The sequence below is a fragment of the Carcharhinus amblyrhynchos genome, chromosome 18, assembly GCF_965287045.1.
Source record: "Carcharhinus amblyrhynchos chromosome 18, sCarAmb.v2.hapA, whole genome shotgun sequence".
NCBI classification, from domain to species: domain Eukaryota; kingdom Metazoa; phylum Chordata; class Chondrichthyes; order Carcharhiniformes; family Carcharhinidae; genus Carcharhinus; species Carcharhinus amblyrhynchos.
In genome coordinates, this window is record NC_137341.1 from 50,214,083 (window position 1) to 50,228,884 (window position 14,802).

Sequence of the window (14,802 nt, forward strand, 5' to 3'; positions counted from 1 at the left end):
ACTGATAAACCTTTGCTGTACTCTCTCTATCTCTATAGCAAGAACATTCTTCCTCAAAAAAGGAGACCAAAACTGCAAGGAATATTCCAGGTGTGGCCTCACCAAAGCCTTGTACAATTGCAGTAAAATATCCTTATCCTTGTACTCAAATTTTCTCGCTATGAAGGTCAACATATCATTGCCTTTTTTATTGTCTGCTGTACCTGTGTGCTTATTTTCAGTGTCTGGTGCATGAGGACACAGTCTCATTGAGTATCTACCTCTCAATTTACACCCATTCAAATAATAACCTACATAAGAACATAAGAAGTAGGAGCAGGAGTAGGCCATCTAACCCTTCGAGCCTGCCCCACCGTTCAATAAGATCATGGCTGATCTGAAGTGGCTCAGTTCCACTTTCCCGCTTTCTCCCCATAACCCTTAATTCCCTTGCCTACCAAAAACCTATCTACCCGTGACTTAAATATATTTAGTGAGGCAGCCTCCACCACTTCAACAGGCAGAGAATTCCAGAGATTCACCACCCTATGAGTGAAGAAGTTCCTCCTCAACTCTGTTCTAAACTGCCCCCCCCCCCCCCCCCCCCCCCCCTATCTTGCGGCTGTGCCCTCTCATCCTGCTGTCCTTCCTGAGCGGGACGAATCTCTCTACCTCTACCCTATCCATCCCTTTCATTATACGTCTCTATAAGATTCCCCCTCATCCTTCTAAACTCCAACGAGTACAGACCCAGTCTATTTAGTCTGTCTTCATAGTCCAACCCCCTCATCTCCGGTATCAGCCTAGTGAACCTCCTCTGCACTCCCTCCAAGGCCAAAATATCCTTGCGCAAGCACGGCGACCAAAACTGCACACAGTACTCCAGCTGCGGCCTCACCTGTGCCCTGCACAGTTGCAGCAAGACCCCCCTGCTTTTGTATTCTATTCCCCTCGCTATAAAGGCCAGCATCCCATTCACCTTCTTGATCACCTGCTGCACCTGCAGACTGGGTTTTTGTGACTCATGCACAAGGACCCCCAGTCCCTCTGCACCGTAGCATGCTGCAGCTTTTCGCCCTTTAAATAGTAATCCCTCCTACTATTATTCCTGCCAAAGTGGATAACCTCACACTTGCCAACATTGTACTCCATCTGCCAGGTCCTCGCCCAGCCTATCTAGATCCCTCTGCAGACTTTCCACATCCTCCGCACAATTTGCTTTTCCACTCATCTTCGTGTCATCAGCAAATTTCGACACCCTACATTCAGTCCCCTCCTCCAGATCATCTATATAAATGGTAAATAGCTGAGGCCCCAGCACCGATCCCTGTGGCACTCCACTAGTTACCAACCGCCAATCACCTTAACACCTTACCCCCAACTCCATGCCCCCTAACCTTCTGAAGCAACCTTTTGTGCGGCACCTTATCAAACGCCTTCTGAAAATCTAGAAACACTACATCCACCGGTCCCCCCTGTCTACCGCACTAGTCACATCCTCAGAGAATTCCAATAAATTTGTCAAACACGACTTCCCCTTAACAAATCTGTGCTGCGTCTGCTCTATCAAACAATTCTTCTCTAGGTGCCTCGCTATTTCTTCTTTGACGGATTCCAGCATTTTTCCAACAACAGACGTTAAACTAACCGGCCTATAATCCCCTGCCTTTTGCCTGCTATCTTTTCTAAACAGCGGCGTAACATTAGCCGTTTTCCAATCTTCCGGCACTTCCCTGGAATCCAGCGAAGTTTGGTAAATAATCACTAAGGCGTCTACTATCACCTCTGCCATTTCCTTCAGAACCCTGGGATGCATTCCATCCAGTCCTGGGGACTTGTCCACCATCAGTCCCGCTCGTCGATCGAGCACTACCTCTCTAGTGACAGTAATCGCATTCAGGCCCTCAACTCCTACCATCCTTCTGTCTTTAATATCCGGCAAACTATTCACGTCCTTCTCTGTGAAGACTGAGGCAAAAAGCTTATTTAAGGCCTCAGCCATTTCCTCATCTCCCACCACTAAATCCCCCCTCTCATTCACTCTAGCCAGCCTCCTCCTCTTTACATATTTGTAAAGACTCTTACTGTCCTTTTTTATCTTCCTATTTTTGCTACCAAAGTGGATAACATTTACATTATATTGCATCTGCCATGCAGGTGCCCGCTCACTCAGCTAGTCCAAATCATATTGAAGCATCTCTGCATCCTCCTCACAGCTCACCCTCCCTTCTAACTTTGTATCATCTGTAGATTTGGAAATCATACGTTTAGTTCCCTCTTCCAAATCATTAATATATAATGTGAACAGTTGGGGTCCTAGTACAGACCTCTGGTAGGCAGTGGCTAGTGAGGTTCTACAATCAGAAAAAGACTCATTTATGCCAACTCTTTGCTTCCTATCTGCAAACTAGCTTTCTATCGATCTCAAGACAATACCTGCAATGGGTGGCACGGTGGCAGTGATTAACACTGCTGTCTCACTGCACCAGGGACCCGAGTTTGATCCCCGGCTTGGGTCACTGTGTGTGGAGGTTGCATGTTCTCCCGATATCTGTGTGGATTTCCTCTGGATGCTCCAGTTTCCTCCCGCAGTCCAAAAGGCGTGCTGGTTAGGGTGCATTGGCTATGCTAAATTCTCCCTCAGTGTACCCGAACAAGCGCTGGAGTGTGGTGACTCGGGGATTTTCACAGTAACTCCATTGTAGAGTTAATGTAAGCCTACTTGTAACACACATTTATTTTAAAAATCCCATATCTTAACTTTATATAATAATCTGCTGTGTAAGAGCTTGTCGAAAGCCTTCTGTAAGTCTAAATAAACCACTTCCACTGGTTCTCCTCAGTCAACTCTTAAAAAAAATCCAATAAATTAGTCAAGTGTAATTTCACTTTTGTAAATCCATGCTGACTTTGTCTGATTATACCACTGCCTTCCAAATGCTGAGTTACAAAATCCATGATTCCCAAGTACTGACGTTAGGCTCACTGACCTATGGTTCCCTGTTTTCTTTCTCTACCTCTCTTTTTGAATAGCGGGCTTACATTAGCTACCCTCCGATCTGTAGAAACCCGTCCAAAATCCAAAATATTTTGGAAAATGACCTCCAATTGGTCTACTATTTCTAGGGCCACTTCCACTCTAACATGAAGATTATCAGGACCTGGAGATTTATCCATCTTCAATCTTATCAGTTTCCCCAAAACCATTTCTTGACTAATACTGATTTCCTTCAGCTCTTTACTAAACTTTCTCAGGACTTCTGATCTATTAGAATAAACGCAAAGTATGAATTTAGTTTCTTAGCCAACCTTTGTTCCCTGCTATGAATTCTCCCATTTCCGTCTGTAAGCGGCCTACATTAGTTTTTGTCAATCTTTTACTCTTTATGTACCTGTTGAAACTTTTACAGTGAGGTTTTTGTTTCTCGCTAGCTTACTTTCATACTCTCTTTTCCCTTTCTTATCAATCCCTTGGTCTGCCTTTGCTGAATTTTAAACTGTTCCCAATCCTCAGGCTTATTGCTTTTTCTTGCAAATTTGTATGTTGCTTTGAATGTCATACTGTCTCTAATTTTCCTTTTTAGCCATGGTTTGGTCACAATTCCCTTACCACTCTTGCGCCAAACAGAATAAACAGTTTTGGAGTTCATCTATTTGTTCATTAAATGCCTGCCATTGCCTGTCCACTGTTTCTCCTATTGGTAACGTTTCCCAGTCTATCACGGCCCATTCATGTCTCACAACATCATAATTCCCTTTATTGACATTCAGGACATTGGTCTCAGAATCATCTACATCACTATCCACCTTGACAAAGAATTCTATCATATTATGGTCACTTGTCCACAAGGGATCTTGGGACCATTCGGCAGTGAACAGGCATTTTATGCGAATGGCAGAAAACTCGGAGGCAACATGAGGAAATTATTAACTGAGCAAGTTATTTTACTCTGGTTATACACTGCCCAAAAGAGTGAGGGAAGCAGATTTGATAGTCCGGAATAAAAATCAGGAACTAAGAATCTACTGATGACCATGAAACCATTGTCAAGTGTCGGAAAAACCCATCTGGTTTGCTAATGTCCTTTAGGGAAGGAAATCTGCCATCCTTATCCGGTCTGGCCCACATGCGACTCCAGAGCCACAGCAATGTGGTTGACCCTCAACTGCCCTCAGGCAACTAGGAGTGGGCAATAAATGCTGGCCCAGCCAGTGACGCCCACATCCCACAAATTAAAGTAACACACAAAAAATTAGATAAAGAGCTAAAGGGAAAAACATAAGGAAAAGAGTGGGGCTAATTGGTTAGTCCCACCAAAGAACAGGCGTAAATACATAGGTTGAGGGCCTTCTATTCTGTACCATCCTGTGATTGTTTAGAGAAAGTATTTCCTCCAGTGGGGAGGATAAAATAGGAGCAGAATGTAGACCATTCGACCCCTCAAGTCTGCGCCGCCATTCAGTAATATAGCTGCTCTGAGTCCACATTTTCCATCTACCCTTGACAGCTTTTATCGATTCCTTTGCCCACAAAGAATCTATCTACTTCTGCCTTAAAAATATTCAATGATTCTTCTTCCACTGCCTTCTGCGGCAGAAAATTGCTCATTTCTATCCTAAACCTAATGTTAAAATCGTACCCCCTAGTTCTGGACTCACCCACAAGAGGAAACATTCTCTCCACATCCACCTTGTCAGGACTGTTCAGCATCTTATAGACTTCAATCAAGTCACTGGCTCGCTCTTCTGAACTCCATTGGAAACAAGCCCAGTCCGTGTCCAACCTTACCTCATTAAGACGACCAGTTTGTTCCCGGTATTAATCTAATAAACCTCATTTGAACCACTTCCAATGCAGATACATCCTTCCTTAAATAAGGAGACCATAACAGCACAAAGTGTTCAAGACTTTTCTCACCAATGCTCTGTATAACTGAGGCATGACATCCTTACTTTTATATTCAATCCTTCTCGTAACATCGGATGGCATTCCATTAGCCGCCTTGATTACTTGCTGCAACTGCAGACTAACCTTTTGTGACTCATGCACTAAAACACCCAGGTCCCTCTACACCGTGGAATTCTGCAGCTGTTCTCCATTTAAATAATACTCTGCTTTTTTTTTAATTCCTCCTGCCAAAGTGAACAACTTTGTACTTTACCACATTATGATCCATCTGTCAGTTTTTTTTCCCACTCACTAAACCTATCTACATTCATTTGCAAACACCATACATCATCACAACACACTTCCCTACTTATCATTATGTTGTCTCCAAGTTTAGCTACCATGCCTTTGCTGCCCTCTCTAAGTCATTGATGTAAATTATAAAAGGTTGAGGCCCCAGCACAGACTGCTGCGGGACTCCACACATTGCAACCTTCCAATCAGACGAAGACTCTTTCTTTGAATACAGTTTTCAGTCAGCCAGCCAACTTTCTATCCAATGCTAATCTGTTATCCCTAAACCATGAGCTTTTATATTTTGCAATGTCTTTTGATGTGGCACCTTATCAAATGTTTTCTGGAAATCCAAGTACATCTGCAGGCTCCCTCTATCCACAGCACATCTTACTCCTTCAAAGAACTTTACTAAAATGGTTTTCCTTTTATAGAACCATGTTAATTCTTCCCAATTACCTTTAGCTATTAGAAGTGCCCATCTATATCTCCTTTAATAATCAGTTCTAATGTGGCACAGTGGTTAGCACAGCTGCCTCTCAGCGCCATGGATCCGGGTTTGGTTCCCGGCTTGGGTCACTATCTATGTGGAGTCTGCACGTACTCCCCATATCTGCATGGGTTTCCTGTGGGTGCTCCGGTTTCCTTCCATAGTCCAAAAGACTTGCTGGTTAGGTGCATTGGCCATGCTAAATTCTCCCTCAGTGTACCTGAACAAGCGCTGACGTGTAGCGACTAGGGGATTTTCATGGTAACTTCATTGCAGTGTTAATGTAAGCTGATTTGTGACTAATAAAAATAATACCTTCGCCATGACAGATGCTATGCAACTGGCATCTCATTTCCTGTTTTCTGCCTCCTGGGTTACATTTACTAACAAGTTTGATTAACCTTCCCAAAATCTGTAGAATTTTAGGAACTAACACACATTAGCCACCTCTTTTAAGAGCCTAGGATGAAGTCCAACAGGATTTGTCAGTCTGCACACAGTTTGTTCTGTACCGCTTCCCTAATGATTGTAACTTTACCAAGTTCCCCTCTCCCCTCCGCATTTTGATTTACAGCTATTATTGCAATGCCTCTTGTATCTTCCGCAGTGAATATAGAAGCAAAATATTTTTCATTTCATCCACCTTTTCTTTATCATCTATTACCTCCCCATTCTCACTCTCCTGAGAACCAACATTCATTTGCTCTCTTCCTGTTCGAATGCCTGTAGAAAACACTTGCAGTTTTCACATCCGGAGCCAGCTTCCCCCCTCACTCTAATTTCTTTCTTCTGATTAACCTTTTAGTCATTCTCTACTGTTCCGTATATTCTGACCTACCACTCATCTTTTGCACAATTACATGTTTTTTCTTAAGTTTGATGCTTTCCTTAAATTCAGTTAACCATGGATAATGGCTCAGGAATGTTCAATGAGTATATGGTTTTGTGAAGGAGAGGTCATGTCTCATGAACTTGATTGCGTTTTTCGAGGAAGTGACGAAGACGATTGAGGGTAGGGCAGTGGATGTTGTCTACATGGACTTCAGTAAGGCCTTTGACAAGGTCCCTCATGGCAGACTGGTGCAGATGATGAAGTTGCATGGGATCAGAGGTGAGCTGGTAAGGTGAATACAAAACTGGCTCGGTCAAAGAAGACCGAGGGTAGCAGTGGAAGGGTGCGTTTCTGAATGGAGAGCTGTGACAAGTGGTGTTCCTTAGGGATCAGTGTCGGGACATTTGCTATTTGTAATCTATATAAATGATTTGGAGGAAAATGTAACTGGATTGATTAGCAAGTTTGCAGACAACACAAATGTTGGTGGATTTGTGGATAGCGATGAGGACCGTCAGAGGATACAGCAGTATATGGATCAGTTGGAGACTTGGGTGGAGAGATGGCAGATGGAGTTTAATCCGGACAAATGGCAGAACTTTTAAGAGTATTGATAGGCAGAGAGATCAGGTACACAGGTCACTGAAAGTGGCAATGCAGGTGGAGAAGATAGTCAAGAAGACATATGGCATGCTTGCCTTCATCGGCCAGGGTATTGAGTTTAAAAATTGGCAAGTCATGTTGCAGCTTTATAAAACCTTATTAGGCCACACTTGGAATATAGTGTTCAATTTTGGTCGCCACACTACCAAAAAGATGTGGAGTCTTTGGAGAGGATACAGAAAAGATTTACCAGGATGTTGCCTGGTATGGAGGGCATTAGCTATGAGGAGAGGTTTCAGAAACTTGGTTTGTTCTCACTGGAGTGATGAAGGTTGAGGGGAGATCTGATAGAAGTCTACAAGATTGAGAGGTATGGGTAGTCAGAAGCTTTTTCCCAGGGTGGAAGGGTCATTTATTAGGGGGCACAGGTTTAAGGTGCGAGCGGCGAGTTTTAAAAGAGATGTACGAGGCAGATTTTTTAGAGTGTGGGTGCCTGGAACTTGTTGTCAGGGGAGGTAGTGGAAGCGGATACAGTAGTGACTCTTAAGGGGCATCTTGACAAGTATATGAATGAGATGGGAATAGAGGGATATGGTCCCCGGAAGGGTAGGGGGTTTTAATTCAGTCGGGCAGCATGATCGGTGCAGGCTTGGAGAGCCACAGGGCCTGTTCCTGTGCTGTAATTTTCTTTGTTCTTTGTGTATTCTGAAATATCCCTGTAAAAGGCTGCCACTGTTTCTTGGTTGATCTATTCTCTAGCCTAGTATCCCAGCTCATTTCACGTAGCTCAACTTACATGCCTACATAATTACCCTTATTTAAGTTTGAAATACCAGTCTTAGACCCACTCTTCCTTTCAATCTGCATGTAAAATTCAATGGTATTGGTGGGGAGGAGGGGGGGGTGTCTTGAAAATTGGTACTAGATCATTTTGGGCTGAATTCACAAAGCATGCTTCATGCAAAGGGAATTGGAAGTCTGGAACTCTTGAGGCTGGGTTTTAAACCAACCTATGGGTTTTAAAACTGAGATTGATGAGCGTTTTGTTAAGCAGGCACATTGAGTTAGGAAAGCAAGATGGGTAGATGGAGTTGAGATTTAGATCAACCATGATCTAATTGGATGAATGCAAAAGTAGGCTTGTGTCTGAATGATCCCCGGTTATACGGAAAGCCTGTCCATCCTCTGCGGTTGTTGTGCAAAATCCTAGCACTGTTTGAAGAAAATCGAGAATATTGAGTGTTTGGGGCATCATTTATCTTTCGATCAATACCTGCAACTGATGTTTCTTTCACCACTCTCTTTGTGATCTTGTGCATGTAATTGGCTGCTTACATTACAAGTGATTATATTTCAGAAGATGCTTCATTAGCTGAACTCCCATAGTTGTGAAGGGTGCTATATAAATGCAGGTTTGATCATGACCCCCATCATCATCTGTACTGAGATTTGAAGCAAACTTCATTCAGCTCCGCAATCCAGTAACTTTTAAATATCTTTCACCACCATCCGAAGGTGATAGGAGTTCAATTTTTTTTTGTGTGGGGGTGGAGGGAGAAGAATGCCATAAAACTTAGGAACAGAATTAGGCCGTTCGGCCCATTGAGTCTGCTCCTTCGTCCAATCATGGTTGATATGTTTCTCGTTCCCATTCTCCCACCTTTTCCCATTTGATCCCCAAATCAATTAAGAACCTATCCACTCTGCCTTAAATACACTCAATGATCTGCCTTCTGTGGTGACCCAGTTCATCAAAATAATCAACTGTATAGTGAGACCTAGGCATGTAATACAGAGAAAAGCTTGCATTGTTTTTGCATAATTCACCAATTCACTTTATTTTTGCGATTTTGAGCACAGCAGAGTATTATAAAAGCTAGTGGAAGAGGATGAGCAGGTTTTTACGTTTTGATTGGCTGTGCTGCAACACCTTTGTCATTACCTTCCACTGCAGGGGCAGTTTTATCTGGCACAGCTTCTTAAAAATTGACATCGATCATTCTGGCATTCTGTAATAGAAAAGTTTATTTATCAGTCACAAGTAAGGCTTACAGTAACACTGCAATGAAGTTACTGTGAAAATCCCATAGTCACCACATTCCAGCGCCTGTTCGGGTACACTGAGGGAGAATTTAGCATGGCCAATGCAGCTAACCTGCACATTTTGTACTGCCGGAGGCAACCAGAGGAAGCCCTCACAGACATGGGTGGAGGGGGAGAACGTGCAAACTCCACTCAGACAGTAACCTAAGTTGGGAATTGAATCCAGGTCCCTGGAGCTGTGAGGCAGCAGTGTGAACAATTGTGGAGAGGGTCCGAGAGAGATAAGATTGGATCTATTTCTGTGTAATCCCAATCTTATTTACTTATTTACTATCCTAGTTGAACATACATACACAAGTGTGTAGGCATAAGCGATGGCCCCGTGGTATTAAAACTGGACTATTAATCCAGAATCCCAGCTAATATTCTGGGGTCCCAAGTTCAAATCCCACCCAAAGCACGTGATGGAATTTGGATTCAATCTTTAAAAAAAATCTGGAATTAAGAATCTACTGATGACCATGAAACCATGGTCGATTGTTGGAAAAACCCATCTGGTTCACTAATGTCCTTTTAAAAGAGGAAATCTGCTATCCTAACCTGCACTGGCCTACATATTGACGCTCAACTGTCCTCTGAACAAGGGCAACTAGGGATCGGCAGTAAATGCTGGCCAGCCAGCGATGCCCACGTCCCAGTAATAAATAAAGTGTGATGGGCATTCCATTGAGTTCAATCGTTAGACCAGCCAGAGCCGTATTCAGACCGCTGAAACGTGCATTCTCATTATATTAATGAATTCTTTTATTAGTTTGCTGAAATGCATGTTACTCTGAATATTGGGTTAAAAGCATTCTGTTAATTAACTTAATTGTGTACACAATGGTTGTCACTTGAGTTAAATGAAAGTGTCCTATCTCTAAATTTCTAAAATAATTGCATCAAAAACATGTTGTTTACTTTGTGTGTGGTTCAAGCCTTCTGATTTTCTTTTATTCTTGTGCTATAGGAAAGAATTTGTGGAAGGATGTAAGGCATTAAATGCAGACAGTATTGACGGAATCCGTGCCAGATTCCCAAGCCTTATGAATGAAGCCAAAGTTGAAGACAAGTTCAAAGATTTGTATCGATTCACCTTTCAGTTTGGGCTAGATTCTGAGGAAGGCCAACGATCGCTACGGAGGGAAATAGCTGTTGCTCTTTGGAAACTGGTGTTCACACAGAACGTTCCTTTCATATTGGACCAGTGGCTGAGCTTCTTAACTGAGAACCCGCCTGGAATAAAGGGAATCTCTCGGGATACATGGAACATGTTCTTAAATTTTATTCAGGTGATAGGTCCCGATCTAACAAACTACAGCGAGGATGAGGCATGGCCGAGTCTGTTTGACACGTTTGTAGAATGGGAAATGGAAAGAAGAAGAAAGGAGGTTCTTGCTGAAGAAACGTTGCATTTAGTTACCGAGGCTGCTGCAAATGTGGAAATGTTAGGACAAATTGCTACAGACTACCAAGTTACAGATAATGAGTAGTGAGCAATAACTGATAATGACAGCATATGTAGTTTACTGCTCCTCACCACCTCCAATTGCCTTGTTGCTAAAAGGGCTCCAAGATGCTGTAATAATTTATAGGCACTTTTTAAGCAATTGGGTAATACTTTTTTTAAGATGCTTGTTCACAGAAGTATGCAGTAATTCACTAGTTGCCCTAATAAAAAGCAGCATCCGTTTCAGCCTTTGAATACTACTAGTGTGAAGTAATCTGACATTGTTATTGCAGAGTTTTGTCTTTGCTATTTTAATTGTGGTGTTATGGAATTCCTTGGTTTAAAAAAGTTGAACAGTGCCCGAGCTCACTTTCAGCAAATTGAACGATGAAGAGGCTGGTGTGTGTGTGTGTGATGCTGCTTGTAGCAGTGGGAGTCGTATCAAATGAAAGACAGTATTAAACATTTACCGGTTTACTGATCAAGAATTGGAGAAGTGTTGCGATGTTCAAAGTGCAAGACTCCTACACTTGTTCAAGCAGCCATGCGGTCTTTCAGTATAATCTAACTGGTAGTTGTGTTAGCACTGTACTCTTGTACACTGTACAAGGTTCCAGGGTTTGCAGTACATGTACACACACTTCACGTGTGGCCTCATTTCTGTAAAGTTTGTATCCTTGTGTACACCTAATAAACATATGGGTTATTTTGAATTCCCCTTGATAAAATCACCAGTGATCTGGAATCTCTATCTAAAAACATCGATGTGTTTCAACTTGCGACAGTCCATTGTTCCAATTTAGAAAGTGCACATTGTGACATGATCATATTCACCAAACCCTGTCCACTGGGGCACAAAACGTGCATTGATGTTGATTGCACCTGCAGGTACCATAAAAGCCCCATTGATGATTTTTGCCTCAATTACTAGTGAGTTCAAAGACCTACCTTTTAGATAAAATCAAATCTTACGGCTGCCTTAGCATCTCACTGGAGGGAGCACCGTTGCTAGCGGGGTGTGTCAAGGTGGCCTGCTGACAAAGCTCATTGCACTATATTCAGAGTCTCGGCACAGATTTAACACCAAGAGTATTCGAAAAGCAATAGGCAGCAGGGCATAAAGGAATGGGATCAGTCCTGCAAAAACTGTTGCCTTAACTAAAATCAACTGAAATGTGATTTATTTTTTTCTTGAATTTATTACTGAACTACAACTTTTTATTAATCTGATGAGGTTCAGCCCTTTTTCCCTCTGGTGTCCATTCAAGGTTTTGTGAAAATTCAAAAAAAGTCCATTTTACTGTATTTTTGTTACAAAGAAATTTATAGTTGAGTGATATGTGGAAAAGTGTGCTTCTGCCCTCCATCTCATTGCATTCTGCAACTTTTGGTGTGATATGTCGATTTTGTTTTGAACAAATGCATCAGATGAATGATTTCCAGCTTCAAACAGAAAAAAGATGACATTTTTCTAACATTTAATTTTCCCCTCATTCAAAGTTACTCTCGGACTATGAACCTTGCCTGTACTGTCCTTTTGGATTCAAGTTCTTCCTTCCTTGGATTTTTACACACAAAACGACAACCCTGAATTTTCTGTAGCAGGATTGCAAATTTAATTCTTAAAAAAAAAACCTCTGATATATAATCTGTGCATTTAGCTTGTGCTAATGTATATTTTATAGAATAAGTTTTGGTGCTTACACTTCTGGGCTGCAATTCAGTGGGGTTGTTGTGAGTCTTGTTAGTTTGTTTAGTTGTGTTATACTTAATTTTCTATCCTCTCCTTACATCACTTGTAGGTAACTTACTGAAATGAACGATGTTCTGCTAATGGTGTTTCTACCAATACACTTGTCTTGTTACCATCAATTGTACATTTTATGTATTCAGATATTGTATAAATAATGGATTTATTTAAAGTTGAAATGCTTTGTATGTTTTACGTACTGATTATTTTCCAATTAAAAGAGTCAATTGCATTCTTTATAGCTTTGATCGTCCATAACTTACTTTTAATTCCACAGTTTAGTTTGTTTTCTGCACATAGTTGCTATAGATTTGTTTTTGCCATGCATGTAACGATTACAGTGGGAATGTTTGACAGGTTAAAGAAAGACTTGCATTATGTTCACAGACACTCCCTAGATCTGCATGGGTTTCCTCTGGTGCTCTGGTTTCCTCCCACTCTCCAAAGATGTGTGGATTAGGTGCATCCTAATGTTGGGGTTAGCAGGGTAAATGAGAGTGATGGGAATAGGGCTTGGGTGAGATTGTAGTCAATACAAACCAAATGGCCGCCTCCTGTCCTGTAGGGATTCTCTGCTAGACTACAGCTTTTCTTACCCACTGCATCAGTGGATTGAGGTGAAAATACCTCGCAAAAACAAAATATTCAGAGCTGATAACATCTGTGGAGTGGGAAGCAGTGTGTATGTTTCTGATCTAAACTTTTTCATAACACCAGGTTAAAGTCCAACAGGTTTACTTGGTAACACAAGCCACTAGCTTTTGGAGTACTGCCCCTTCATCAGGTGAGTGGGAGTTCTGCACACAAACAGGGCATATAAAGGTACAAACTCAATTTACAAAATAATGGTTGGAATGCGAGTCTTTACAGGTAATCAAGTCTTAAAGATACAGACAATGTGAGTGGAGAGAGGGTTAAACACAGGTAAAAGAGATGTGTATTGTCTCCAGCCAGGACAGTTAGTGAGATTTTGCAAGCCCAGGCATGTCGTGAGGGTTATAGATAATTCTGCACATATGAGGACAGCCTCAACTGGGATCTTGAGTTCATCTCTCACTATCTGTAACCCCAGGACTTGCCTAGGCTTGCAACATCTCACTAACTATCCTAGCTGGAGACGATACACATCTTTAACCTGTGCTTAACCCACTCTCCACTCACATTGTCTGGACCTTTAAGATGTGATCACATGTAAAGACTTGCATTCCAGACATTATTTTCTCCCACTCACCTGATGAAAGGGCAGCGCTCTGAAAGCTTGTGGCTTGTGTTACCAAGTAAACCTGTTGGACTTTAACCTGGTGTTTGTGAGACTTCTTACTGTGCTTACCTCAGTCCATGCTGGCATCGCCACATCTAAACTTTTTCATCAGATGTCATGGGATTGGAATGGAAACCAAAGGGGAAAGTCTGTGATAGGGTGGAGGGCAGTGAGGGTGAGAGGCCCACCCTTTGGTGTGCTTGTCCAGTAGCCCTGAAAATCTCTCTTCAGCTGCCTATTCAATTCCTTTCTGCCTTCACCTCACACTCCAGCAGTGCAATCAGATGGACTGAGCCTCCTACCTCAGCAATTCTTCAATAAGACTGGAACAGCTCTGTTAATAAACTAGGCTTGTACTCGTTAGAGTTTAGAAGAATGAGGGGAGATCTCATTGAGACGTATAAGATGATGAATGGGATGGATAGGATAGAGGTGGAGAGACTCTTCCCGCTCAAAAAAGACAGTAGGACTAGGGGGCACAGCCTCAAGATAAAGGGGAGGCGGTTTAGAACGGAGTTGAGGAGGAACTTCTTCACTCAAAGGGTGGTGAATCTCTGGAATTCTCTGCCCGTTGAAGTGGTGGAGGCTGCCTCGCTAAATATTTTTAAGAAGCGGGTTGATGGGTTTTTGATAAGAGAGGGGATTAAGGGTTATGGGGAGAGGGCAGGAAAGTGGAACTGAGCCACAACAGATCAGCCATGATCTTATTGAATGGCGGGGCAGGCTCGAAGGGCTAGATGGCCTACTCCTGCTCCTATTTCTTATGTTCTTATGTTCTAATAGTGGTGTTACTGAGTCACTCTTCTTGGTGGGCACTGAAACATTTCCCCACCCTCAGTACATTGTGTCCTTGCTACCCTTAGTGCTTCTTCCCCCATGTCGAAATTCACTTGGAACAGTTGAGGAAGGGCAAGAGGTGATAATCAGCATGTGGTTTCTTTTGCCATGTTAGAGCTGATGCTGAGATTTCCTGGGGTCAGTAGTCAATGCTGTCACCTCTGTTTTTTTTTGTCCTGTAACGGTGATAAAGGACTCAGGGACATTGACTGTGAGGTATGATTCTGTGGACATGACTGTGGGCAGCTGTTTCTTGACTAATCTGTGGGATACCTCTCCATTTTAGAACAAGTTCTTACATTAGTGAGGAGGACTTTGCAGGATTGAATAGGATGA

At 42.4% G+C, this 14,802-nt stretch overlaps 1 protein-coding gene across 2 annotated transcripts in view; it reads left to right on the forward strand.

The window, feature by feature from the left end:
- The window catches only part of dcun1d3 (defective in cullin neddylation 1 domain containing 3), a 58,638-nt gene extending 46,050 nt beyond the window's left edge, over positions 1 to 12,588 (forward strand). For both annotated transcript variants that reach the window (XM_080206997.1, XM_080206998.1), the window contains one exon: positions 10,139 to 12,588. In XM_080206997.1, coding sequence (XP_080063123.1) covers positions 10,139 to 10,661 — 523 coding nt within the window. In that variant the 3' untranslated portion in view covers positions 10,662 to 12,588. The remainder of the gene's footprint in view (positions 1 to 10,138) is intronic.
- Positions 12,589 to 14,802: the final 2,214 nt, after the last annotated feature.